This window comes from Notechis scutatus, chromosome Z (assembly GCF_049901735.1).
Source record: "Notechis scutatus isolate UNSWTSFEM ecotype Mainland chromosome Z, rNotScu1.2, whole genome shotgun sequence".
Lineage (NCBI taxonomy): Eukaryota > Metazoa > Chordata > Lepidosauria > Squamata > Elapidae > Notechis > Notechis scutatus.
The window spans coordinates 89,322,105-89,348,303 of NC_142025.1; the positions used below are offsets into that span (position 1 = coordinate 89,322,105).

General features: G+C 38.0%; 1 protein-coding gene across 1 annotated transcript; it reads left to right on the top strand.

Moving 5' to 3' along the window:
- LOC148128976 (uncharacterized) lies at nt 1-25,756 on the top strand. Its single transcript, XM_087947169.1, has 13 exons — nt 1-97; nt 1,952-2,737; nt 3,784-3,984; nt 5,754-5,805; nt 8,599-8,703; nt 9,698-9,864; nt 10,660-10,695; nt 13,075-13,166; nt 15,016-15,177; nt 16,059-16,130; nt 17,415-17,558; nt 18,061-18,132; nt 24,740-25,756. The coding sequence occupies exons 1-13, from the start codon at nt 78-80 to the stop codon at nt 25,411-25,413; spliced, it is 2,583 nt and encodes an 860-aa protein (XP_087803295.1). The 5' UTR covers nt 1-77; the 3' UTR covers nt 25,414-25,756.
- Nucleotides 25,757-26,199: the final 443 nt, after the last annotated feature.

A 26,199-nucleotide genomic window follows, 5' to 3' on the forward strand; every position in this document is an offset into this window, starting at 1 on the left:
CAAGGATCTTTATGCAATCTTCTTGACATTTGCACCTGTGTTCTTATGGAAAGAGTGAACCGCACAATTTCTGAAAAATGGAGCACGAACTTGGCAGGTAATCTAAATTTTGCCCAGATGATTAAGAGGTTTCTCAAGAATACAGGTTCTTCACGAGGTTTACCTATTGAAGTTCAATATTTAAGTCACTTTATAGTTGATCTGAATAAATCAGAGGGGTTGTACTCTACATTGCTTGCCACTGTCCCTATCATTTTTATCCATTGACCAACCAGAAGTTATTCTTCATGGGAACAGTTGCTAGGAAGATGTTGCAAGGGAGATGTCCATCCTTTCTTATATTTAAAGATTGGAGGCAGATGAAGCAAATTCTTCTGCCCATATGTAGAGTACCCTAGTGGAAAATTATATGAGAGAAACACTGTGATGCTCTTGATAGGCCTCCAATTTCTGGAGGCAAGCCATTCCATTGATTTATTGTTCTTACAGTCAGGAAGTTTCTCCACAATTCTTTGTTGGATCTCTCTTTGATAATCTTTCATCTTTTATTTCTTGTCCTATTCTCAGCTGATTTGGAGCATAGGTCAACTCTCTCTTCTGTGGCACAGCCCCCAAATATGGAAAACTGCTATTCATGTAACCCCAAATCCTTCTCTTCATTAGGCTTAGACAGACCTACTTCCTGCAACCATTTATCATGCATTTTAGTCTCCAGGATCCTAAATCATCTTTGTTGTTCTTTGCACTCTTTCTTGCGTCCCAACATATTTTTAGCATTGGGGTGACCAGAACTGGACAGAGTATTCCAAGTGTGCAGTACAAAGTGGTACTAACATTTCACATGATCTTGATACTATTCCCTCTGCTGAGTTAGGATATTTAAGCGGTTGTCCACTAGGCCATCTAGATCCCTCTCACAGTTACTCCTATTGAGCCATATTTTACAACTATTTATTTTACTTGTTCATACTTACTTATCTACTATGTATGTATGTATGTATTTATGTATGTATTTATGTATGTATGTATGGATAGATACCGTGTTTCTCATATAATAAGGCCGGGTCTTATTTTTTTTTGAGCCCCGAAAAAATGGCTAGGTTGTCTTTTTGGGGGTGACTTAATTCCCCCCCCCCTTGCATCTTCGGGCGGGTGGGCGGCGACAGCTTGGATGTTGACCTTGGCGTTGGTGGGGCACTTCGTATCGGGGTCAATGCAGGCAGCACCATATCCAGGTGTGCAACAAAAGTACTTCCTAACGGCAAGCCATTCCCCCCCATTTTGCATGTTTTAATATAGGCCTTAATTTGGGGGGAGGGGCTTAATTTCATTTCATGCCTATAAAACATGCTGGGACTTCCTATTGGGGGAGGCCGTATTGTTGGAGAAACAGGGTAGATAGATAGATAGATAGATAGATAGATAGATAGATAGATAGATAGATAGATAGATAGATAGATGAGATATATAATATGTAGATATTGAAATATCTATGTATTTGTCATCTACAATTAATTCTGCCTTCTCAGTTCAAAACCCATATTCTGGAATAAATGATTTGTGGAAGAAGTTCAAATTGTACTTTTTTAAAACCCGGGTCTTTAATTTCAGTTTATCTGTCTTCGTATTTAATATTTTAAATTGCAAATGTATTGTTCTCTAGCTTATTAATATTTAGGTTTTATTTTAATCGTTTCTTTTTTTAATTGTATTTTTGTAAGCCATCTTGAGTTGTTAAAGCTGTTGAGTTGTTAGTCTAAAAGAATGAATAAATAATCTAATAATTAATTTAAAAGATAATTGAAGCATCCTATGTATCTAAACTGTGTTTTTATCTATTCATTTATTTGTACCTATTTATTTATTTGCATTTCCTATAAGAGGATCAAAATGCTTCTATCGTTATCTATTTATTATGTTTTCTTTTATACCTGTGCTGTGTTTCTCACAGAGAATCCAAAAATGAGCTTGTGCAGGCTGAAAACATCACGCCCAAGGGCCCAGATGAACAACCTGATAGCAACACAGTCGAAGTCTTAAATGAGGAGGCTGAAGAGATCATCCGTCTCCAAAGCCCAAATGAACAAACTGAGGAAAATGAAAACCAAGGCGCAGATGAGCCACCCAGCGATAGCACAACTCAGAAGCTAACAGAGCAAGAGGAAGAGAACCAACCTCAAGAGCTAAGTGAACTGAGTGAAGAGAACCAACCTCAAGAGCTAAGTGAACTGAGTGAAGAGAACCAATTTCAAAAACTGAGTGAGCAGGATGAAGAAAAACAACTTCAAGAACTGATCGAGCAAGGTGAAGAAAGCCAACTTCAAGAACTGAGCCAGCAGGGTGAAGAAAGCCAACTTCAAGAACTGAGGGAGCTGGATGAAGAAAGGCAACTTCAAGAACAAAGTCAGCAGGGTGAAGAGAAACAGCTTGAGGAATTGGGTGAAACAACTGAAGAGAAGCAACTTCAAGAACTGAGTGAACTAGATGAAGAGGGCAAACCCACAGATATAAGTGATCTAGATGAAAGTAGCAAACCACAAGATTTAACTGAGGAAGTCAAGGACATTGAGACTCAAGATTTCACATATTTTCTTGACGAACAACTAGGCGTAAAAGAACAGCCAATCCCTTATTATCAGCCAGCACCAACCTCTTTTATTGATTATCTATCTATTTCTGCTTCTGGAAGGCAGGATGAACAGGGCAGACCAGCTGCTCCAGAATCAAAATTTGATATGTAAGTAATCATCTGGCATTGCAGAATCAAATTTTTAGCCTTAATAAGAAGAAAGAAAGGCATTTGTGGATGCATATGAGCAATCCTGGATGGAAAATCTAACTGATCCTTATTGTAATAAAATATATTTTATAAGTATAACAGAAGGGAGATCAAATTAAGAAAATACTTGATAGGAATAAGCAAAGCCTAAGCTAACTATACTGTGCATTTGTGCTTGAGAACAAAAACAAAAGGAAGTAGTTGAGATTAGCAATGTCATAGACAAGCAGAGGGATAAGCAAAAAGCAAAATTATTTAATTCTCTGCCACTATCTCATCGACCTTAGTAGTCTGTAGGATAGTCAATGCAATAACCAAAATGTCTTCCCACTTGCCATTCTGGTCAATGATCTTTTGAAAAGTGATTATATACTTATACTTTCAGGGTTTTTACTCCCATCAAGAATGGATAGATGAGAGGTGGGGGGCGGGGAGAGAGAGAGAGAAAGAGAGAGATAGGCAATGTGATTTATATCCCATGAAGTATATTTTGTATCTCTAAGATATAAGGTTGAAGTTCAGCCAAACTGTTTCAGCCAAAATAGCCAGCATGGAGGGAATCTCAGAAATATAATTCCACAAAATTTGTAGAACTGCATGCTGCCCACTTTTGGCTCAAGGAATTCATTGAAGTAAATTTTTGGTTTTCTCCTTCCTTCAGTAGTCAAGTAGAATATTGCTCTTTGATTATTATTTTTTAAAGCTTAATCCTAAAATACAATTGAATTTGAAAGCCTGCAGTATATGGATAGATGAATGTATATATCATATTTAAACTCTTTCTCAGATAATTAGCCTGGATGGAGTGAAAAATTCATCTTCAACATTGGATGATATTATTAAATAATTGCATCACTTGGAACATTTTGAAAAGAATAGAAAACAACTTGAGAAGGAACATTTTAAATATACTTGTTTAATATTTATTTAGATTTCTCTTTATGTATTTTGTAAGTATATTATTGCCTCCTCTGAAAAAATGATTTGTTTCTCTCTTACACTAGTACTCAGTTTGACAAAAAAGACAGCAAAATCCAAGATATAAAGAAGATTGAGGGAAGTAAGATTTTATCAGAAATAAGTAAAGAGAAGGAGCATTATCAATCTGCCATGGACACGTCATCACTAAAACCCAGAAGGAAATCTGTTAATACTAAAAGTGAAAGCAGTACTCCTGTTCCCAGAAGTTTCTATCTCCCTACCAAGTAAGCAAGCAAACAAATGAGTTTTGAGTTAAGATGGCTTCCCAAAAAAGCCCGGAAACCAGAAGGAGTCTAGTAGTACATTTTCAAATTAATCAATTTTATTAAAACGCATGTCCTTTCAAGAACAGCAACCCATTTCATTAGATGCAATGAAGAGGTTTGGTAGAGGATTTCAATTGGGATAAGGAAAGAAGAAAAGGTACTTATGAAGAGTACAATGTGAGACAGCATTACATGTGAGACAGCATACAAGCATCTTGTCAATTAAGATAATAATATTTGAAAAGAGTTAGTTGAAGATGCTGGTTCTTTGTTAGCATCCTTAGTTCTGCTGTTGCTTGTTCATTATGAAAATCGGTTTCAGGTTGGATAGTTTATTCATTGATTTATATGGCCGCTGATTTCAAAATAGCAACTCTGGATAGTTTACATTGAAAAACAATACAAAACGTAATATAAAACACAGGCATACACAGAGAATAAGGGAGATGGCTTTGACAGATATATGCAAGAATAGTCATCTAGGCAAAAGAAGCTAAAATATTTTTATTAAACCCAGAACAGTGAGAAACATTTAGAAGTTGTTCAGGCAGATGTCACTCTTACTTATACTCTATATAGGTAAAAGGAAGAGATATGGCACAATTAGACTTGCGGGATTCTGCTATTACAGCCAATCTCAATAATAGTAGTTAGAGCCTTCAGCTGGAGTTGTGTTGGGATGCTGACATTCGCAGCACATGCAGTAGCTGAGAACAAAACCAGTTAAAACAAAAAGCATATCACAGGTTCCTAAACTAACTCTCTGACACTGTGCACACATCTTAAGGCCCTTTCAAAAGGCCATCAGGATAGGGACCACTCTAATCTCATAGGAAGCAGTGTTCTATGTAGAGCAAGGACTGCCACCCTAAAGGCTCACTTCCTGGGTTCTGCAAGATGACCTTCTTTATTGACGGGATCCACAGCATGTTCTTCTAAAATTATGCCAACCTTCAGGGTAGATCAGATTAGAAGGAAGGCTAGAAGTATATTTTATTGAGATAGGCTATAATAATAGAAACTTGCAAACTTAATTATGTTTTACTTTCCCTCTCTCTTATATCCCAGTAACCACAAAGAAGCCTGTCTGAGTATCTTCCAAATGCAATCTTACTATATTTCCTAGGATTTATACAACGTTTCAGTCCTTTTTATTAGATAACATTTCTTGCCCATTTCCCTCAAGGTCTTCTCCTTGGTTCTCTACAATCTAATAGAATGGCTGAGGACAATCAGGAAGGGCCAGTTCTGCAGTTCGGCTGGCCTTATGCCATAAATGACTTTATGAGTGACAAATACAATAGTACTTTGAGTGTACCCAGAAGTACCTAGAAGCTAACGCAGTTTGTGGAGCTGCAACAAGTTGCAACATTCAAAACTGCTGGCATCATTGCACTGTTTATCAGTTGCAGCTTCTGGATTCTCTTCTAGGACATCCCATGTAGAACACATTGCAATAATCCACTTGAGAGGTGCTTAAGACATGATTGACCATGAGCAGAGCTTCCCAGTCCAAGAAAAAAGCAACAGGCACAAAAAATGAAGTGCAAAAGTTTTCCTGGTCATGTCACCAACTCTTCAAAGAGGAGTCACAAGCCCAAGAGGACTGAAACATCTATTGATTTTCTCAGCAGGTTATTTACTTACTTTTTTGGAGTTATTCTTGAAAGAGTTCAATTTATTATACAAAAAGCAGATAGAGAATTGCCTTCTTTTATTTCCAATAGGCCAGTGGTTCCCAGAGTTACCCTGCCTCAAACATCTGATAAAGCAATTCAGGTGAGCATCATGATATCTGCAATAAGATTAAAGGTAAAGGTTTCCCCAGTCCGGTGATGTTAAACTCCAACAGGTGGAGTTCATCTCTGTTTCTTAGCTGAAGGAGCCAGTGTTTTACAAAGACATTTCCATGGTCATGTGGCCAGCATGATTACACATCAAGGTGCATGTAACAGTGTTATCTTCCCACTGAAGTGGTACCTATTTATCTATTCACATTTGCATGTTTTTGAACCAGGCAGGAATTGGGGTAAAACAGGAGCTCAGCCTGTTCCACAGTGCTTGGATCAGGAACTTGAACTGTCAGCTTTCCAGCTGACAAGCTCAGTGTCTTTAACTGCTGTGCATAAATCCATACATCATCAATACATAGCATATGCTTTGAGGGCTGCTGTTCTGTAGCAATGAATGGCTTCACAGTGTCCTCACAATTTTAAAAAATCAAACCAGAGGGATCTATGTAGTAAATAAAGAAAAAAAAATCGTGATTCTGAAATATAACAATGCTCACAGAACACCAGCTGCAAATACCAATACTGAACTTTAGGGCAAATTTAGGTAAAAAAATAAAAAGAACCTTGAACAAATTAAATGCTGTTTTCATTTAATTCTTAACTGGATATGCTTGCAAAAACATTCAGGTTTACATAAACATTGAGAATTTTGAAAGAGTCATCCTAAATTTAGTCTCATATAACCTTCTCACCAGAACCAGCCAGATGCCTCCAGAAAGCATCCTGTTTTTTGTTTGTGTTCACTGTAAGCAATATTGGAAGTATTTTGCATAAATGGTTTAGATATCCAAATGTGTTTAAGCATAAACAGGTACAGAAATGAGTTTATTGAGATGTACCAACAATCCTTGTTTTCTCACATGTTACTATGAGAAGGTTTATAGGAAGACATCTATTTATTAGTCATATTTCTGTGACATTGGCCAATTTCAAACTTTTACTTAGGTTATACTTCAGATAATTCTTTAAGATTCTGTGGCACATAAGCATAACAATGGCTATTAAATACTGGGTATTTTATTCCTTTCTAGGTCTATGGATGCTACAAAATTTAAGAGTATTTGCAATGTTTGGAGCATAAGTATAGTACCTCTTTAAAGTAGCCACATTTTTTTCAGTTTTTTTAAAAATGAAAGCATGTAAAAAGGACCAGTGCTTTACTAAGTAGTTTTAAAGATGCAGCTACTTTAATGAGTTGATTCATTAAAATATTCATTAAATTATTTCCAAAAATATTACTTTTTTATAATATATTTTTCTGAAAATCTATGGCAGGAATGTTTTTATTTGGGAAAAGATAAGTGGATATAGACTGGTTAACATTGCTAGTTTCATGCCACTGTGAAGTCTGCTGGGTATATTTCCAAATTTATTTCTAGTAGAGTTCATAGTGAAATCCCTTTTGACAACCATGTTTGTACATATAATCTAGGGCATTGTTTTTCAAACTTGGCAAATTTAAGATGCTTGGAACAACTCAGAAATACTGAGTATGGAATTGTGGGAGTTGAAGTCCCCAAATCTTTAAGTTGCCAAATTTGAAAAACAATGGTTTAGGGCGGAGGTCTTCAAACTTACAAGCTTAAGATTTGTGGACTTCAACTCCCAGAATTCCTGAGCTAACATGACTGGAGAAGGAATTTTGGGAGCTGAAGTCCACAAGTCTTAAAACTGTCAAGTTTGAAGACCCCTGGTTTAGGGAATAACCAGGGGTGGGTTTCTACTGGTTTTGTCCACCTTTGTAGAACCAGTAGCTCTGAAGAGCAGTTCTATGTCTGCTGATGTTTTTGCCCACCCACCCACCCACCTGGGCTCTTACCCAGGGGTGGGATTCAAATTTTTAACAACCGGTTCTGTGGGCATGGCTTAGGTGGTAGGCATGGCTTGGTGGTCATGTGACTGGGTGGACATGGCTTGGTGGTCATGTAATTGGCTGGGTGTGGCCAATTCAATATCACTCACATCGAGGCACGCATCTCCTCGCCTGCCTCTCATGACTGCGGGGATGCTGCAACAGTCATAAGTGTGAAAAATGGTCCTAAGTCACTTTTTTCAGTGACATTGTAACTTTGAATGGTCACTCACACAAGCAAAGTACCAGCAAAGGGGAAAATAAACTCCAGAGACATTCCTGAGTCAGGAAGTCTAGTCCTGCCAAGAATGTAATAAGGATTAGCGGAGAGGTAGTTTCTGTAAGCAACACCAGAATGTTTCCTTCCTGCCTTCCTTACAGGATTAGGCCAGTAATGTCTTCTAACAACCAGTTCTCTGAACTGCTCAGAATGTTAACAACCGGTTCTAGCGAATAGGTGCGAACTAGTAGACTCCGACCCCTGCTCTTACCTGATCTTTATTTCCTGATTTTTCAACTTCAGCTGCTGAATGAGGCACAGCTGCAGTTAAAAAAGCAGGAAAAGAGGGCTGTTTCAAAGGCTACATCTCTGCACACAGCATACTGATGACGATTTACAGGTGCGCGGCTCACAGCGTGTAGGGAAGCTCATAAATCCCGAACCGGTAGTTAACCCTGTCGTATCCCACCCCTGGGAATAACCCGATGTTGAAGTCATGAATGCTCCCTAGGTGACTTTGGGCAGAATTCTCTCTCAGCTAAACTGACTTTGTGGAACTTTGCACATGAATGATCATGGGAAAGGTAGAGACAGAGAATGTCCTAGAAACTGAAATCAAGGAGCAGAGTTCTTCCCATGTTAAACAATTTAGTACATTTTGGTATTATTTTTCACTTTGGAAGTGACATTTATTTTGAATTGGACAGTGTACTAAGATGCTCATGCGACGCCTGACACCGCTTAGGAAGCCGCTCCCTCCGAAAGCCACCGTCCCCAAAACAAGCATACCAACCAAAGATAAAGATACTCAGGTGAGGCTTTTCATCCATGCGTAAAGTGGTTTTCTTCCTAAAAAGATTCCTTGGATAAATTATCTTCAAAGAGCTTTCCACCCACTAGTTTTCTAACTCCAATAACTGCTTTTTTTATTACAAGTGAACAAAAACTTAACACTGATTCCTGAAAGAGAAATTTTCCCCATGAATGTTTTTATCACAGGGTTTCCTGAAATCTCCAGCTCTTTGCTCCTGTCTGCTTTATTCCAACTCTTCCTTTCCACCCCCTGTTACAAGGAGGAGAAAAACAATGCAATAGAGTGAGGTTCTGCCTTCCATTATTTGAAGAGGCCAAAAGACAGGCTAGTGTGCTGATATGGCCTTGGAAATGAGGAAGGAACATTCCCAATCTAAAGAACTATTTTTTATCTATCTACCTCTTTCATGGGCAAAATGGTTTTGCAAGACGTGATTAACAAGCTCTCTAATATTGACCCTTAATTTCATGTTTCAGTTTAATTAATACATCACTGTTGGCAGTTTGACTCTGGTTGTTTAATATGGATTATCTTACTCTTAAACTGTCCCATCTCATTTGCCTTTTCCCCCCCTCTCCATAAGTTTCAGCAGATATTTTGAAAAGGTTTTATAGCTATAGCTCTATAGCATTGAATCAAGACAGATCGCACTAATCATGGTTTGTTAAATAGTGATGGATGGCTTACATGTTCTTACATGTAAGCAGTGGCTTATGGTGCAACATTAAAACTATGGCCCTATTATTTATTGAAAACATCATAGATGAAGCAAACCATGGTTTACATGGGATGTGAATCCAGCCAATTATTTATATACATGCATCAGCCTTTTGAAGATTTAACTCCAAGCTTTGGATGCCATGCTTTAACTGGAATTTAACTTTTATTGGCCAGGTGCCAATGAAAGTTTTCCTTTATGCTACTGTACTATGTGTGTTGACTGTACATAAAGAAGCATGCATTATCATAATCCTGCTGTGCTCACCCGTCAGATTACCACTTCCTTTGAAACACTGATGAGGAAACCACTAGCTTCAGTGGAAAAGAAGAAAAAAGAAACTAAGAGTAAGACAGTTGCCAAGGTGTCTTCAAACAAAGTTTCTCCAACCAAGACTCGCCGGTCCCCTTCACGCAGAAAAAGTGCCAGCTCTTCTGCCAGGTAAAAACCCTTTACAGCTTGTAATGGGCCAACTTACCCATTCTTCCTTCCTTCCACTGCCTGCTACATTTTCTGTTCCAGATTTTTCCTTGACAGAAGCCAAAACAGTTGGACACTTAAATATGGGGAGTAAATGTAACAAATGTGGTGGGGGTGGAGGGTTATTTGTTTTTTAAATTTCCATCAGTGGAAAATCTTCCTTTAAAGATATTTTACAATTTCATTAATATATCTGATGTACATCTAATTTTTCTTTTTGTTTTAAAACATTCTGGCTGGTAGTTTCCTTCCCTTCTTTAATGTTTTCTCCATAACTAATCTTGCACAATATTTTGCAAGATTAGTGGTGCAAACAGAAAAGAGGAGGAACTCAAGTCAGCGTCCTGCCCCTTGATATTGTAATTGTTCCTATGTCATTTCTGTAATTCTTAATAGTTTTTTTTTTAATCTGCATAGTTAAAGTGACCTGAAGGATTATTCATTCTCTTAGTCAGGCATTTTTAGGCACATAACAAAGTCTATAATCATACGAGGCACATATTACAGACATTGGTTAGAGTTTCACGTCATCAGGCTATGCCATGATTTGCTTAACCAACAAATGATGGGGAGAAAAACAGTCCAAATTAGTTGAATTCACAGAACATGCTAAACCAAAAGACAGACTAACATTTGAGTTACTAGTAGCTTTAAAGTCAGCCTTTAATATTTGTGGCACGTAATTGTTCTTCATAAAAGTACTTGAATGATGAACTGTGAGTGGCAGCTCAACAATAATTTTTATTCTCTCTACAGCCATGTCTCACGATCCGCACCAGCGAAAAAGAGCAAGTTAGTGGCACCCTGTTTATGCTCTGTTCTACCTCCTTTTATTTTTCTTCCTCTGTGATGTTCTTTCTGTTCTCCCTGTTTTGGCTTTCTCTGTTTTTGGGCTCTATAATCTCTCATTTCCATTCCTGGAATTTGCCTGTAATAAATTGAGCATGCATGTATCAATATCTCTCAAGATCAAAACTATAAAGGTATGGATGGGCAAGAAAGAAATAGTAAGACATACCTAGTAGGTAAAGAAAGAAAGAAAGAAAGAAAGCATTATGGTGTCTGTATGTTATTATAATAAGGATGGTTTGCAAGGATGAAACAGTATTGAGGTGTAGTAAATGAATATAGCTATTTTTCTTTTTCTTATGTCATGCATTTGATTATTATTATTATTTTTGGATAATTACTTCTTTCCAAAACTCTGCACAATGTTTTTTTATTCCAAACCTGTCAGGTACCTATATATGAGCATAGTGGAATGACAGGAAAGCTGAGGCATTGACCATACAAATCAAGAGGAAGGTGCAAGGGGCATGAGTTAAAGCAGGGGTCCCCAACCACTGGTCCACGGACCGGTACCGGTCCGCGGAACAAGTCCTACCGGGCCGCTGGCTTGCTGGGCGCCGCCATCTTTTTTGATGAAAAAGTGCTTCCGTGAGCTTTTCCGGGTAGAAAGCTCACCGGAAGCACGTTTCATCAAAAAGATAAGCGGTCGCAAGCTCGGTGAGCTTTTCCGGGTAGAAAGCCATTTCTACCCGGAAAAGCTCACCGAAGCGCAGCCGCCATCTTTTTGATGAAAAAGTGCTTCCGTGAGGTCACCGGAAGCACTTTTTCATCAAAAGATGGCAGCGCCAACTGATGCCGGTACCGCCGCGGCGTAAAAAGGTTGGGGATCACTGAGTTAAAGCATTGTAATGCAAACTCTACCCATTTGTTTGCAATGTTGCATTGCTAGTAAAAAGGGCAGAGTTTGGATTGTGGCTTAATGACCTATATTTATTACTTTGGGTCTTCATAGGAGCAGATACTAATGATTCAAAAAATGATGTACTGCAGTAAATCTCTTGGTAATCCCTCCATTCTGCATATTAAGTGGGTCAAGTCCAGAAGACCCTATTCATGGCCCCAGTTCTATAAACTGCCTTCATCCAGAAGTTAGACTTGCCCTACTGTTGATTGCTTTCCAGAAGCTTTTAAAGACCAAATTCCTCCAGAGAAAGTATCTTGCTTTGTGCTCTGGTTATTATGGAAGTAATTCATAATTTATTATTTATTTAGTTATTACATTCCAATGGTAGTGTTTTTTATTCTGTGCATTTTAATTTATTTAATTCACTTAGTCATTATTCAGTCACAGTGCTTTTTTTTCTTTTTTTCGTACGCTGTAACCTGTCAGGAATTTTGGTGAAAAACAGCAGTACTTTAGAAGAAGAGAGAGAAAAAGTCAGCAATGGATGGGTTTCTTAATACCAAGCATGAGAACAATCAAATCTGTTAGAGATGAGGAAATTGATACAATCCCAAGTTCGTTTACTATGATACTACAGATACACTTAATATCTTTTCATTCAGCAACCATTCAAATTTACAGCAGTACCGCATGACTAGTATTTACATCTAGTCAACCTGCACAGCCATTGCACCATCCACAGAGTCATGTGATCAAAATTCAAGGGCTTGGCAGCCTGCAGAAACTTATCCCCACTTCAAATACTCCCACTGCCTATCTCCCCCCCCCAGCCTATTTCTGTCCTTTTCACCATTTTGTGCAGCAGCACTTCCACAGATAAATGGCAATCCAATCTCTTCTTGAAAGTCTCAAGTGATGACGCTCCCACAACTCTTTGGCAGTGGTGGCAGCACTAGCGCTGAGGCAGAGACCTGGGGCCTTCAGTAGTCTCAGACAGCCACCCTTAACTTCTACTTCAGCTCCAGTACTATCACCACTATGAAATCGTCACTATGCATTATGGTCAAAAGGGTTAGGGAGAGGAAGGGGGAAGATAGGCAACGGGGAGAGAAATACAGGGGCAGCAGATGAGACAGTCCCTCATCTTAGCAAAGTTCAGGGCTGAAAGGGTTGAATTGGGAATGACATGGATCATGGTGGGTCCTCTCATAATGATTGCTGAGATTCAGTTAATGACAGCAATAGAGATGGTGGAGATTGCTGCTGCTAAGAAATGTGGTCACACGACATTGCACTTTTATGATTGCATAGGTTAAGGACAGGAATTCCAGCCCCAACTCCACCATAGTTTAAAGACTCCTGTAGATACTTGCTTCTAGATGTGAAAGTTTAAAATTCAGTTTAGAAGATACCAGCTTTGAGAACAAAGATACACAGAGGTTATAATAATAATCAGATTTCTATCCATGTTTTCGCAGGAAGCCTAACGTTGTCTACAATGTCCACATCACAGTGTATGACAGGGGGAGAGAGAGTACTACCCAGTTTATCAAGGACACAACCTGGGAAGGTAATTCATGTGATCTGGCCTTGTCTCATTCGAAGAAGTCTGTGTTGGTGAAAAACTCGGCAAGCTACAATTATTTTCCTTTTTGATTTTTGATTTGTTTGTTTATCACCTAAAATAATATAAAGTATATATAGTGCTTTTATTCATTCTTTGAAACACAAATCCTAATCATTCCATCTTATTAAAAATTTTGAAAAATAAACCTTTATGCTAAATGATTCATATTAAATTGCCATTAAGGCTAGTACAGGTAATCCTTGACCATTCATTTAATGACTATTCAAAGTTACAGCAGCGCTCAAAAAAGTGACTTACGACTGTATTTCACTGTTTTCATTGTTGTAGCATCCCTATGGTCAAATGATCAAAATTCATATATTTGGCTACTGGCATGTATTTATGACAATTGCCATGCCCCATGGTCATGGGATCACCTTTTATGATCTTCTGATAAGCAAAGACAATGAGGAAGCCAGATTCACTTAACAGCCATGTTACTAACTTAATAATCTCAGTGATTCACTTAACAACACAACTCATTGCAAAATGAGGAAAAATTCAACAACTTGTCTTGCTTAGCTTGGAAATTTTAGGCTCATTGTGATCATAACTCAAGGACTATCTGTAGTGGATCTTCATATATAATTAAATATAATTTTAAATTGAACATTGCTTCATTTGTGAAGAGCTTCATGATCATAAATGACCCCCATAGTACTTCTTCATTCAAGCACTACTATACTGAAACCCTGCATACACCCCTTTGCAAAACTGCCTCACAACAGAATAAATTAAACTGGACAAAATAATAATACATACTGTGATTAAAAACATGAAACGTTTGAGAGTACTCCAGTTATGAGATCAACACTACAGGCTTAGCAGAAATATTGTAATTACACAGGATTCTAGAAACAATTTTTATGGTCCAAGAGAAAAATGAGACTGGGATGCCTAGAATTTGGGCGTACTGTACAGAATATTTTACCATTAATGTACTAAGATAAATTGTGCTTAGTGCTAATTTTAAGTCCTAGTTTTAATAGTCATATAAGATAATATTCTCTCCTTGTCCCATTTCTGGAAGTATTTAAAAAATAATTTTATTAAATTTCAAAAAAATAAAAAGTTAACAAAATTACAACAAAAAAGGAAAAGTGGGGGAAGGGAACAGCAATGAAAACTTCTAAAGTGGCATTAAAAAAAAGTAAACACTAAAATAATCAATCAGTGTGTTTTGAATCCACACACTTTTGAGGTTCTCTTTAACTTCATTCTGTTCACTCGGTTTTATGTGGTTTCCAGAACCATCTTTCTTCTGCCCAATTTCTATCCCATTGTACTCTGTTCCATTACTTCTGTTAGTAGATGAGTCTATCTTTGATATATTTTCATAAACATATTTGTTTTTCCTGCACTGATTCTACTTTCATTCTTATTTTTTTCACCTTTTTTTCATACTACCAAAACGTTTAGAAGCTGTCATCACTCTTGAATATACCACTAATTCTCTCACAGTCCAATCAAATCTTCAGAGAAAACTGAACTAGAAGTTTTCTTTCTGTGGCTCTTTTCTTCTGGAAAATATTTGCCATCTGGAGAATTTGGAGCGGAACAATTTCTGCTACCACAGGCATTAACAAATTATTCTTTTGCCCTCAAAATATGCCCTCAAGACTGTAAAAGTGCACATCTCTTGCTCTGCTATAGGGTTGCACTATTACTGAACAAGGGGTTTTCACAAGACTCAGAACAAATCGTTGTCCATTCTTTGTGTAGCTTTGCCTTCAATTCTATCCAATTTCAGCCAGTTGTGAAAATAATTAATGCATGGTATTTTACTTTTCAGATTGCATAGTGTGCTCAGGGCTCTCTAGAATTTGCACTGTTTTCAACGTCATGAAGTGTGACAGAGTTCCTGTCAGCAAACTCCTATTTGTACTTCACACTCTCAAGATCCTAGTGACCAGAGATGAGATGTATTGTGCTCTTCAGTTAATGAATGTGGATGGTATGTGATAACCCTGATCCAAAGGCTTTTGTTGTTAGCAGTTATTTAATTCACAGTGCAAGCTATCTGGGGAAAGCTAATATCCTCATGAAATTAGAAAGATTGTGTCAATGTATGCATCAATTTCATTTTGTCTGACTTATTAGCCCTGTGCAATGGAGGTTGTGCAAATGACAGCCAGGTTTCCTGCATACTTAGATCACTGAATAATTTAACCTGCAGTAGAATTTTTAGAACCATTATCTGGTATCTTGGACTGCTTCTGTGTTTATACAATATGTTTAACTTGATGTCTGGATTAGTCTATTACAGTATTTAGATTTGCAAATTGAATAATAAACTAATCAAACAATCTGAGTACGCTGAACATTTTGAACCAAAACAAGGTTAACATTAATCCAATTTAGCATGTTGTGCTAATTGTCAGATACATCTTTACTTGATATGGCTACCTGTATTGTGCAAACACACCAGTTGAATGGAATTACAAAATCCACTGAGTCAGAACCAAATATATCACATTTTAATTGCGCATAATATATGACATTCAGCCATTATAATAAGTCATGCTGACTGAATATTTCCAAGTCATCCAATGTATGTTCTATATTTAGCCAGTGGAGATGTGTGTGTGTGTGTGTGTGTGTGTGTGTGTGTGTGTGTGTGTGCACGCATACATGCCCAACCCTATAATGTTCCTCTAGATGCCCTAATCTAGCCTTCCCTTTATCCTGTTGTGCTTACTTTGTAGATCTTCCTAGTTCAACAACTAAGTTTGAAGGGTCACATCTTATACACCCCAAATGTTACTCTGTCTGTCAACCTGCTTATCTGCATGTATTTATGTCACTCCCACTTGTAGTCTTTCTTCTTTCTTACAGTACTTGGGACTGTGAATTTATCAGAGTTTTTGGAAGTTGTGAATAGAACCTCACCATTTTCTCAAACAGAAGGTATGAGAAGAAAAACTGAGGCAATAACAAGGAAAAATGTTTGCACCATTGTTACTGTATGGCATAATTCTGTTTCTTTATCTCTCTTTGTACTTCCGTCACCTGAAAAATATCTGCTGCTTTTCCTTTTTTAAATATAAAAAAACAAACATCACTCTTGTGATAATGTGCATATTTGTTTTATTTTATGTTTTTAGCTGAATGAGAATAAAAACTGGTTGCCTTTCAATAAGAGCAAAGAGGAAATTCTGATTGACTTCTTTATTTTGTTCAGTATGTTACATGAATTACTCTTTGGTTGCTTTCATAGTTAATGTCATTTATGATGGAATAATCACCCAACTCTCTTGATGTTAGACATAGCTAAATTAAGAATAAGGTTGCTTGAGCACATCTTAAATTATTGTATAGATTTTTGAAAGTGTATTCTATAGATTTCTGACATTCAATTGAGAGAAGGAAGCCTGCATAGGAAAGTCATACTTTTCATGTTTCATCTCTTGATTTATGAGTAATTAATTGAAAGCAAAGAAAGCTTTTCCTCTCATTTTCGTCTTCTGCCTTTTGCCATGCCTTATATTTATATCTGTCTAGTCAAATCACAGTAGCAACTCTATCGGGGTTTTTTTTGTTCACCCCAGCTTGTATTTTAAACTTCAGTGTCCATGGCAACAGTTGGCTGAAGTCGGTTGGCTTGCCCTCTATGTCATCTTCACCCTTAGCTACAACTACTAATCATTGCTATAGAAGCTGGCATTTGTTTCCCCCTTTCTCTGCCTCAGAAGTTGAGGGAACAGAGACTCTTGCAGTTATCCCGTCCTTTACTTTTCAGTTGAAGTAACTATCCATCATGCCCTCTGCCACAGTGCTGAACAAGAAGCTGAACTCTTGGGATGCACTTCAAATCTGTATTCCTTTGGGATCTACTACTCTTGCTGGCAAGGCACTTTAGGATAGAAGATATTGACTATGAGTTGAAGTTGGAATCTGCAGCGCTCATTCTCCCACAATACACAAACATATGAAGTCTCCTTGTTCTTCACTAGTTGTCAGCCTGACCATGGAGGTATCAACAATATTATTGCATGCCTTTTCTTCCCCTTACTGCCTCATAAAAGTCAGACAGACACTGGTGTTGCTTGAACGAGATGAATTAGATATAGGGTAGGTATGACACATCTATGGCTTTTAAAGAAAGGGTTGAAAATGCATGATTTCAGTATCTCCATCTCTCTGCATGGAAGCATCAGTTATTGCTGTCTTTCTCTGCTGTGTTTCTTCTAGGCTTCCAGAATACCCTCTGGGCTTTCAAGAAAATAAAGAAAGATATGGTTTGTATTGATGATCTGAGGTTAATCCTGGAAAACCTTGAAGTCAATCTGAGTTGTGAAACTATGCATGATGCACTAAAATGCACTCGTATTAATAGTGAGTATCTCCATTTGAAATCCCCCCCCTGCCCCGCACTCCACAAATGATCCAGCCCAAACCCCAAAAACTTTAACCTTAGACTGTCTACTATTGACCTCACCCCTTTCCTAAGAGGTCTGTAGGGGGCATGCATAAGCGCACCATCGTGCCTACCGTCCCTGTCCTATTGTTTCTCTTATTTTATTTTTCTTATATGTACCCTTTTCATGTATTCACAACTATGTATACACTTATACTTATTATCTTGTAAACAATTGGCAAATCAAATAAATAAATAAAATAAATAAAATAAAATAAATAAGAGGAATCTCATATCAAAATAGTATCTCAGGGCAGACCATCCAGCATTAATCTGGGTAAATAGCTCCTACTGTTATGATGGGTTTAGCTGGTTTAGGTTTATAAAAGTTTGAAGTAGGATTTTGAATCATGCTCAGAAATCTATTCAAGTTACTAGCAAATGCTAGGGATGACAACATTCCTTCTTCTCTTTATGTAGAGAACAGGCTTTTGAACTTCAAGGAATTTCTTCTGGCTGTAAGGGAACTACAGAAACGTCCTGAAGAAGAAAGTGAGTTGTCTGGTGGCTCTTAGTCAATCTGTGAAATCAGTTCTTGGTGCTCAGTTCCATCTTGTTCTTGCAAGTGAATTAATATACTAATATAATAATATGTTGACCTTTACAACTTCCATCCTAAACCTAACACTGGTTTTTTTACAGAGAAATTATCTCTTTCAGAATGTTATAAGTTCTTTGTTAAACTATACTCAATTGGAGTGACCCATCCTCAAGAGAGACACAAAAGACTGAACTTTGGAGAGGTGGTTTCTTTATATTTCCCTATATAGGTTGGGAGATGTTTTATTTTATAAACACAAACATAAAAATTATGCATTAATACGTGAATGCTTCCTATATCCCATTCTGTTGTTATCTCTATACTATTACTACATAATGATCATAGTAACTATGATAGTAACTATGATAATTATGACAATTACTATACTCTATACTGGAAAACCTTGAAGTCAACCTGAGTTGTGAAACTATGCATGATTCAGCATATTAATCTATTATTATTACAACTATTACCTATTAGTATATTACAATTACCTGTGTACTATGCTTGATAGTATTGCTAGAATACATCAAACTTTCTTTCTTAAACTTGTTCTGTCTTAAGTCAGCTCTCTCTGAGATTTCTTGTTTTTCTGTTAATGGGCAGCATGTAGACGTCTTTTTTATATTATATTTATATTTTTATATTATATTTTATATTTTTATATTAAGTCTTTTTTATTGATATTATATTATAGCTTTGTCTGCTAGGCCTCTATACTTTTTTTCCCCTCCCTTTTGGACCATTCACTCTTTCTGAAGGAAAAATGCCTAATTTCATTTGGCTCTTGACTAAATTTCTAGTGGGTGCAAATATATATACACACACATACATACACACACACAAACACAAACGTATATAGAATATGTATATATGTATACATATATAAAATGTATATATACATATTATATATACGTTTTCTGAGGTTCTCGCGGGTATTTGTATGTGGATCTTTGGTTATTCGGGTTTTCTCCCGCGTAAGATTCAAAGTATCTAGGCAACGTTTCGGCGAGGTCCCACTCGCCATCTTCAGGCTGGTGCTTTCGGCTCAGTGCCAGTGCAAGCAGTGTGTGACCGGAGCTGCCATCTCTCTATATATACAAGTGGTGGGGGATGGTGTGCTGGGCTGGTTGGCTGTGCTGCAGCCTCTTGATTGGTTGATGGAGTTGATGTTGGTATAATGGGCTGTGTAATGGCCTTTTGTTGTAGAGATATCCTGGATCTTGTGCTGTCATCTCCTGGGTCGTTAGCCTCTTGTGTTTTAACGGCTTGGGTAATGGGTTGTGTGATGGGCTTGTGAGTTCTTTTGTTGTGGTATCCTGGGTCTTGCGTTGTAATCTCCTGGGTCGTTTGTGTTTTGATCTCTTTTCGATTAGCCACCTGTGTAGTAACAGCTTGGGTAATGGGTTGTGTGATGACCTTGTGAGATTTATTGCTGTGGTATCCTTGGTCTTGTGCTGTGATATCCTGGGTCATTTGCTGTGTTGTGACTTCTTGAGTTCTTGAGGTGTAATTTCTTGAGTTTTCTGATGTGATGTCCTGAGCGGGTGGCTGTGATGTAGCATTTTGGGTTTTAATATGGCTTTGAGTTTGGGGTCTGGGTCTGTGTTCGTTTGGCTTGAGTTCGTGGTCGTGCCACATCTTCATGGTGGGGGGTCAGTTCGCTTCATGTATGGTTCAGAGGAGTTTGAAGTGGGTAGTGATGCAGCTGCAGTGCGGCTTCTGGTCTGTGGTCGTGTCTCATCTTCTGTGTGGGTGTGAGTCTGATTTTTACGTGGAAGTGTGGTGGTGGCATCTTGTGTGGCCCTCATGGGTGTGGGTCTGGTGTCATTTATCATGTTGGGTACTCGTCTGTTCATGAGGCGGGTTTCCAAATGGCTGGTAGCGGGAGGTGTCATCTCTTTTATTCATGCTGTGTGGGCGTTTTTCTATCTCTATGGCTTCTCTGATTATTCTGCTGCTGTGGTGTTCAGTTTTGGCGATAGTTCTGGTATTTTTAAAGTCAATCTCATGTCCTGTGGCTTTGAGGTGTTGGACCAGGGAAGAGGTTGGTTCTTCTTTTTGATTGAGTTCTTATGTTCTTCAACGCGTGCACTTATTCTTCTGTTAGTTTGTCCAATGTATGTGGTGAGGCAGGCAGTGCAGGGATTTCATATACTCCTTGGTTTTCTAACTCGATTTTGTCTTTAGGGTTTCTTAGGATGGTGGATATTTTTCTGTTTGTGCAGAATGCTGTTTTAATGTTGTGTTTTTGGAGGATCTTGCTGATTTTGTCTGTAGTGCCTTTTATATATGGGAGGAGGGCTTTGCCGTTCTCTTGTTCTCTGTCTTGGATTTTGGTTGGGGTTTCTTTTTGGATTAGGTGGGTGATCTTCTTTCTTTGAAATCTATTGACTGTTAGTACGTTGGTGAGAGTGTTTAGTTCGGTTTTTTGGTGTTGTTCATCAGCTAAGCATTTTGTTCTGGAGATGAGTGTCTCAGCTACGGAATTGATCTGTGCTGGGTGGTGGTGTGAGAGTGCGTGTAGATAGCGGTTTGTATGTGTTTTCTTTTGGTAGATGGTGTGTCCTAGGGAGCCATTGGGTTTTTTGTATACCAAGACATCTAGGAAGGGAAGTTGATTGTTAGCTTCTGTTTCCATGGTGAATTGTATTTTGGGGTGTAGGCTGTTGAGGTGTGTGAGAAAGTTGTTCAGTTTTTCTTTCCCGTGTGGCCAGATTATGAAGGTGTCATCTACGTATCTGAGCCAGAGTTTGGGTTTGTGATCATATTTTTCTAGAGCTTGTGTTTCAAAGTGTTCCATGTAGAGGTTTGCGATGACAGGTGAGAGGGGTGATCCCATGGGTGCTCCTTCTATTTGTTTGTATTTTTGTCCATTGTAGGTGAAGTATGTATTGGATAGACAGTGGTTGGTCAGATCTAGGATGTGCTTGGGGGGGTTGTATTTGTTTTGGATGGCTGTCAAGGCTTCTTTTATTGGCACTTGGGTGAAGAGGGATATGACATCGAAGCTAACTAGTAGGTCGCTGGGTTGTAAGTTTACAACGCAAGACCCAGGATACCACAACAAAAGAACTCACAAGCCCATCACACAACCCATTACCCAAGCCGTTAAAACACAAGAGGCTAACGACCCAGGAGATGACAGCACAAGATCCAGGATATCTCTACAACAAAAGGCCATTACACAGCCCATTATACCAACATCAACTCCATCAACCAATCAAGAGGCTGCAGCACAGCCAACCAGCCCAGCACACCATCCCCCACCACTTGTATATATAGAGAGATGGCAGCTCCGGTCACACACTGCTTGCACTGGCACTGAGCCGAAAGCACCAGCCTGAAGATGGCGAGTGGGACCTCGCCGAAACGTTGCCTAGATACTTTGAATCTTACGCGGGAGAAAACCCGAATAACCAAAGATCCATATTATATATACATATATACATATTATATACACATATATGCATATTATATTAAATGATTAAGACTTTCTAAATTTTCACACCAGCCTTCTTTAACCTCCTTTGAGGTTGCCTCCCATAGAGTAGCTTAGAGAGGGTAAATCCAGTGGATGTTTGTGGGATTTCCCAATATGTAAACAATAGAAATGGCAGCCAAACCAGAGATGGTATTCAACAGGTTCTGACCAGTTCTGGAGAATTGGTAGCGGAAATTTTGAGTAGTTTGGAATACCACCTCTGACTGGCCCTGCCCCCATCTATTCTCTGCCTTCTCTGCTGATCGGCTGGGTCTTCTTTTGTTGCCCTGCACAGGAGAAATGAGCTGGAAAACAGGTTAGTGGGGTGGGGAGGAAATGGGGATTTTACAGTATCCTTCCCTTGGAGTAGGATGGGAATGGAGATTTTACAGAGTCCTTCCTCTGCCATGCCCACCAAGCCACACCCACCAAGCCATGCCACGCCCACCAAGCCACGCTCACAGAATCAGTAGTAAAAAATTTGAATTCCACAACTGAGCCAAACCTATGTTGGATTTAAAGAAAAAAAAGGCTTCCAGTTGTTTGGAACCTTGACCCACACATTTCTGAAGGGTTTGAAGCATTCTTTTACTTAGATCATCTATCTGCAGATGATAAGGGCTGATATACACCACTTTTGTCGTTGAATCAGGGTAAAGATACCAGAGCTGATTGAAAATTAGATCCTTGATCTGTGAGAATTTCCTTAGGAATGCCTACCCTTTTAAGATTTTTGATATATTGATGCTTCTACTATTCATTTAGCTGGCAAATTCCATAATGAAAAAGCTTCCAAAGAGAGAGTTGCATAATCACATACATATATCCATTGTCTTTACTCAACTGGGCACAAAGCCTACAAAAATCAGTATTTTAGAAAAGGGGGTGGGAATAAAAAGTACTCTCTTCATTGAACGTTATTTTGTTCCTTTTTATTTGATAAGCAGCAATTGATATTTAAATATTTTCTTTATTGTAGATCTTCTCTGCAATCCTTTAAAAATCCTACCTTTGAAAAATATATTGCATTCTCATTATAATACAGTATTTGGGGATTCTTCACCCAAGCCTTTGATGAGGATGATTGATTTTCCTTCTCTTCTCTTCCCTAGTTCCAGATTTCTGCTTTCACCATTTTGTTCCTTTGGGAAAGGGGTAGTTTATTGTTATTTTAATTCAATTTTAAAGGTTTTTAACAATTTGTAAATTGATCAGAGTAGTTGGGAACTGAGCAGCATACCAATTTAATAAATTATTATTGTGGTTTATCACACAGCCATCCAGACTTGATTTGGCATTTTTATCCACCTATTCAGTCTTTCATAAGGACATGGGATAGGCAGATGTTCCTTGATGGTGAGAAATGTGCTATCACAGGATGTTAAATGGTTGCAAGGGAAGCTGTCTTTTGCATTTAGCTGCTGGGGATTTTTTCAATGCCAGTGATGAGGTGGTGCTCCAGGTGTTGTGGGATTACAAGCTTATTGATACTATCTTGCTTTCTTTTGCCACCATTGCTCTACTCCTCTTTTCAGGTCTTTGTGTTTTTCTTCCTCTCCTATTCTGCTGTCTTCAGATATTGCAATGTCCACTCCCCAGCCTTTTGTTTTGTTTTGTTTTCTAATTGATATTTGTTAAGTCTGATGTAGCAGCACTTGTCTGTTTGAATTTTAGGGTCCCAGATCACTTTAGCTTCTTTTCTTTCTGTTACTTTGTCTATTTTATAGTCTCAACAGTTCTTGCTTGCAGGCAAATAGTGCTTTTTGCAGATATTCCAATGAACCATTGTTGCTAAAGTTGTTTGTAGTCAGTTGGTGCTACCATTTCTTCAACTTCTTTGCAAAAGCTGCATTTACTGTCCATTGCTGCCTTCTCCACTTTGGCTTTATATGCATTTATTCTTAAAGCTTAGTCTTCCACAGCCAGAATTAGCTCCTCTGTTTCTTTCATCAGCTTCTATGCTCTTAATCATTACAAATCTCATTATTATCTATTTTGCCTGCTTTTTTAAATTTACCAAATAAATTAAAGTAATACTTTTCCATGCCACATTTCTTTGCTATACTTTATTTGGTCTTTCTTACAAACAGTTTGCTATCTTTGGTAATTGGTAACCCTTCATTACATAGTTTCAGTTTGTCCTCTTTCCTGTCCTTTAGATATTCTTCAAGTGCCTTTTTTCTTCTGCAACTGTGTACTTATAACATTTCACACCTATCTATTTTCCTTAATAAGTTGAATCTGTCAACATTGCTACATGGATGAAGGCCATGATTCCTTGTCATTATTTTTCTCACCTTCCTGTTCAGCTGTGTATCTAATGACTAGAACTGCCTAAATGTTAATTGCCTCAGAGGTATTTTATCCACTGGGTTTGGATTCCTCCCATTTATTCTCATGAAATATTCACTTCTAACCTTCTTCTTGACTTCAGTGTGCTTGATGTTGTCAGTTTGAAGGATGCCCTGGTATTTGTAGTGATCATCTTCCTCCAGACTCTTAATATTATTTCCATAGAGTCTCTTGATTCCTTCAGTTTTCACCATTTTCCTCACTGATGGTGAGAGTGGTATGTTTGTCAGTCCAAACATGATTGCAATATCTGTTCTGTATATATAGACAACATTGAGCAGTGACTCTATTTCAGATTATTGTTCATGTAAAGGAGGTTTTGATATTTAAAGCCATGGCATGACTTGCTCAGTATTGTTGATCCAGAAATCAGTGCAATGACAAACAGTTATGTGGTAACAGTGTGTCTCCTTGAAAAATTTCTCTCTTGATGTTCATCTCATTTAGTCAATCACCACTGACTAGCAACTGTTCTTCAATTGTGCTATAGATCTTTATACAACATTTCTGATGTTTTTATTGATTCCTGTTATTTTGAACTATTTGAATATCCAATGTTCAAGTGGTTCTCCAATTCTTTTGGGATTGTACCTAAGGCACTTATTATTATTGGTACTGCTTTTGTTTTCTTTTGCCACTGCTGATTATTATTATTATGCTGATTGGCTTACGCTAAAAATACATTATCTCTTGAAGTTGAAAGTCTTTATTTCTCGTGACAGTATTTCCGAGTGAATACGCCCTCTTGGAACGGAAGCCTTTTAAGGATGTGACTGGGCTTGTCGGTGCTGATTCTAGGTGGAGAAGAAAGTACCGAAGCTATTTTGATGATGAAACATCTGAATCCACAACACCATACTTCTCAGGACAGCTGAGTTCAAGTTCAGCTACGTATAGTGATTTCACTGAACTCCACAGCTCTTCATTTGACCAGAGTGTCTTGAAAAATGCACAGGCAGATGATAATCAGAAAATCACAATAGTGAAAATTTTGCAATCAGATATTTCTGAACAAAAAGAGCCAAGCACTGCATTTTCTGTAGACCATGATGAAGGCAACACAAAAGAATCTGACAACGTGGAAGAGAGAAAGTCAACGACAGATATTGCTCTTATAGAAAGCACCAATGCTGAACATGACTTAACAGAGGAAAAAAAATCCATATCTGATACTCCTGATCAAAATATCCCACCCGATCAAAATATCCCACCCGGTCAAAATATCCTACCCGATCAAAATATCCTACCTGATCAAAATATCCTACCCGATCAAAATATCACACCTGATCAAAATATCACACCCGATCAAAATATCATACCCGATCAAAATATCACACCTGTGGATAATGCAGAGGGCAAAGATAAAGAACATGACATTGTAGAGGAAATATCTTAGACTTCTATTCTTCAATTCAGGCTGCTTGGCTTCCACAGATTACTAGTTGACCTACGTGTTAAGAGAAGTTGAGTTTTCTGAATTTCTGAAATTTCTGAATTTCCACCAACTAATCTAGTATAGGGAAATCTCAAGTCTTCTCTGATATTATGTGCACTCTTTGCCCGGCCATATAATCAGCGGGAGCAAATTTCTAAAATCGAAGATGTTAGGAAAGGGAGTCAATTCCTCCTGAAAGTGGAATAAGCTGGGGAGCGATCCAGGGTTATTTTATGTGACTCATTGTACATGATTCCTTGACAGACCTGAATAAAATTCAGCAGGTGTGTGTCTTTCTAAAGCATTTTAATGTGCTTATTTGTTTTTTTATTGCTGTCTGGCAATACTAATATTTTTAAGATCCTTGTTGGTTTACAAACTGTTAGTGCTCCAGGGGAAACAGGAGTACAGGTAGTCTTACTTGATTTACAATTCTGATGACCTAGGGTGGGATACAAAACAAACGTAGTCATAGAAAACAGGTGAAGCCCCTTTTATTTCTTCACTTTGCTTCCAAGCTCTGAATATTCTTAACAGAACACAAAAAACTCCCACACAAACAGTTACAAGAACAAGGAAAAAAGCAACACAAAGCAGGCAAGATAAGGGCAGGAGGACATCCATAGATAACACACACTGGAAACGACGCCAAACTCAGAATGGAACCATAAACTAGATATATTTCCACACTTTTTTTTTTTAAACAAATTTTATTTTTTTTCAAGACAGACAATACATAAATACACA

What these genes read in the sequence shown, in the direction of transcription:
- LOC148128976 (XM_087947169.1), top strand. Translation starts at nt 78, where the DNA reads ATGGAGCACGAACTTGGCAG. An exon ending in CCAAAGATAAAGATACTCAG is followed by an intron (nt 8,704 to 9,697) that starts GTGAGGCTTTTC and finishes CTCACCCGTCAG; the next exon opens with ATTACCACTTCCTTTGAAAC. An exon ending in TCAGTTAATGAATGTGGATG is followed by an intron (nt 15,178 to 16,058) that starts GTATGTGATAAC and finishes TCTTTCTTACAG; the next exon opens with TACTTGGGACTGTGAATTTA.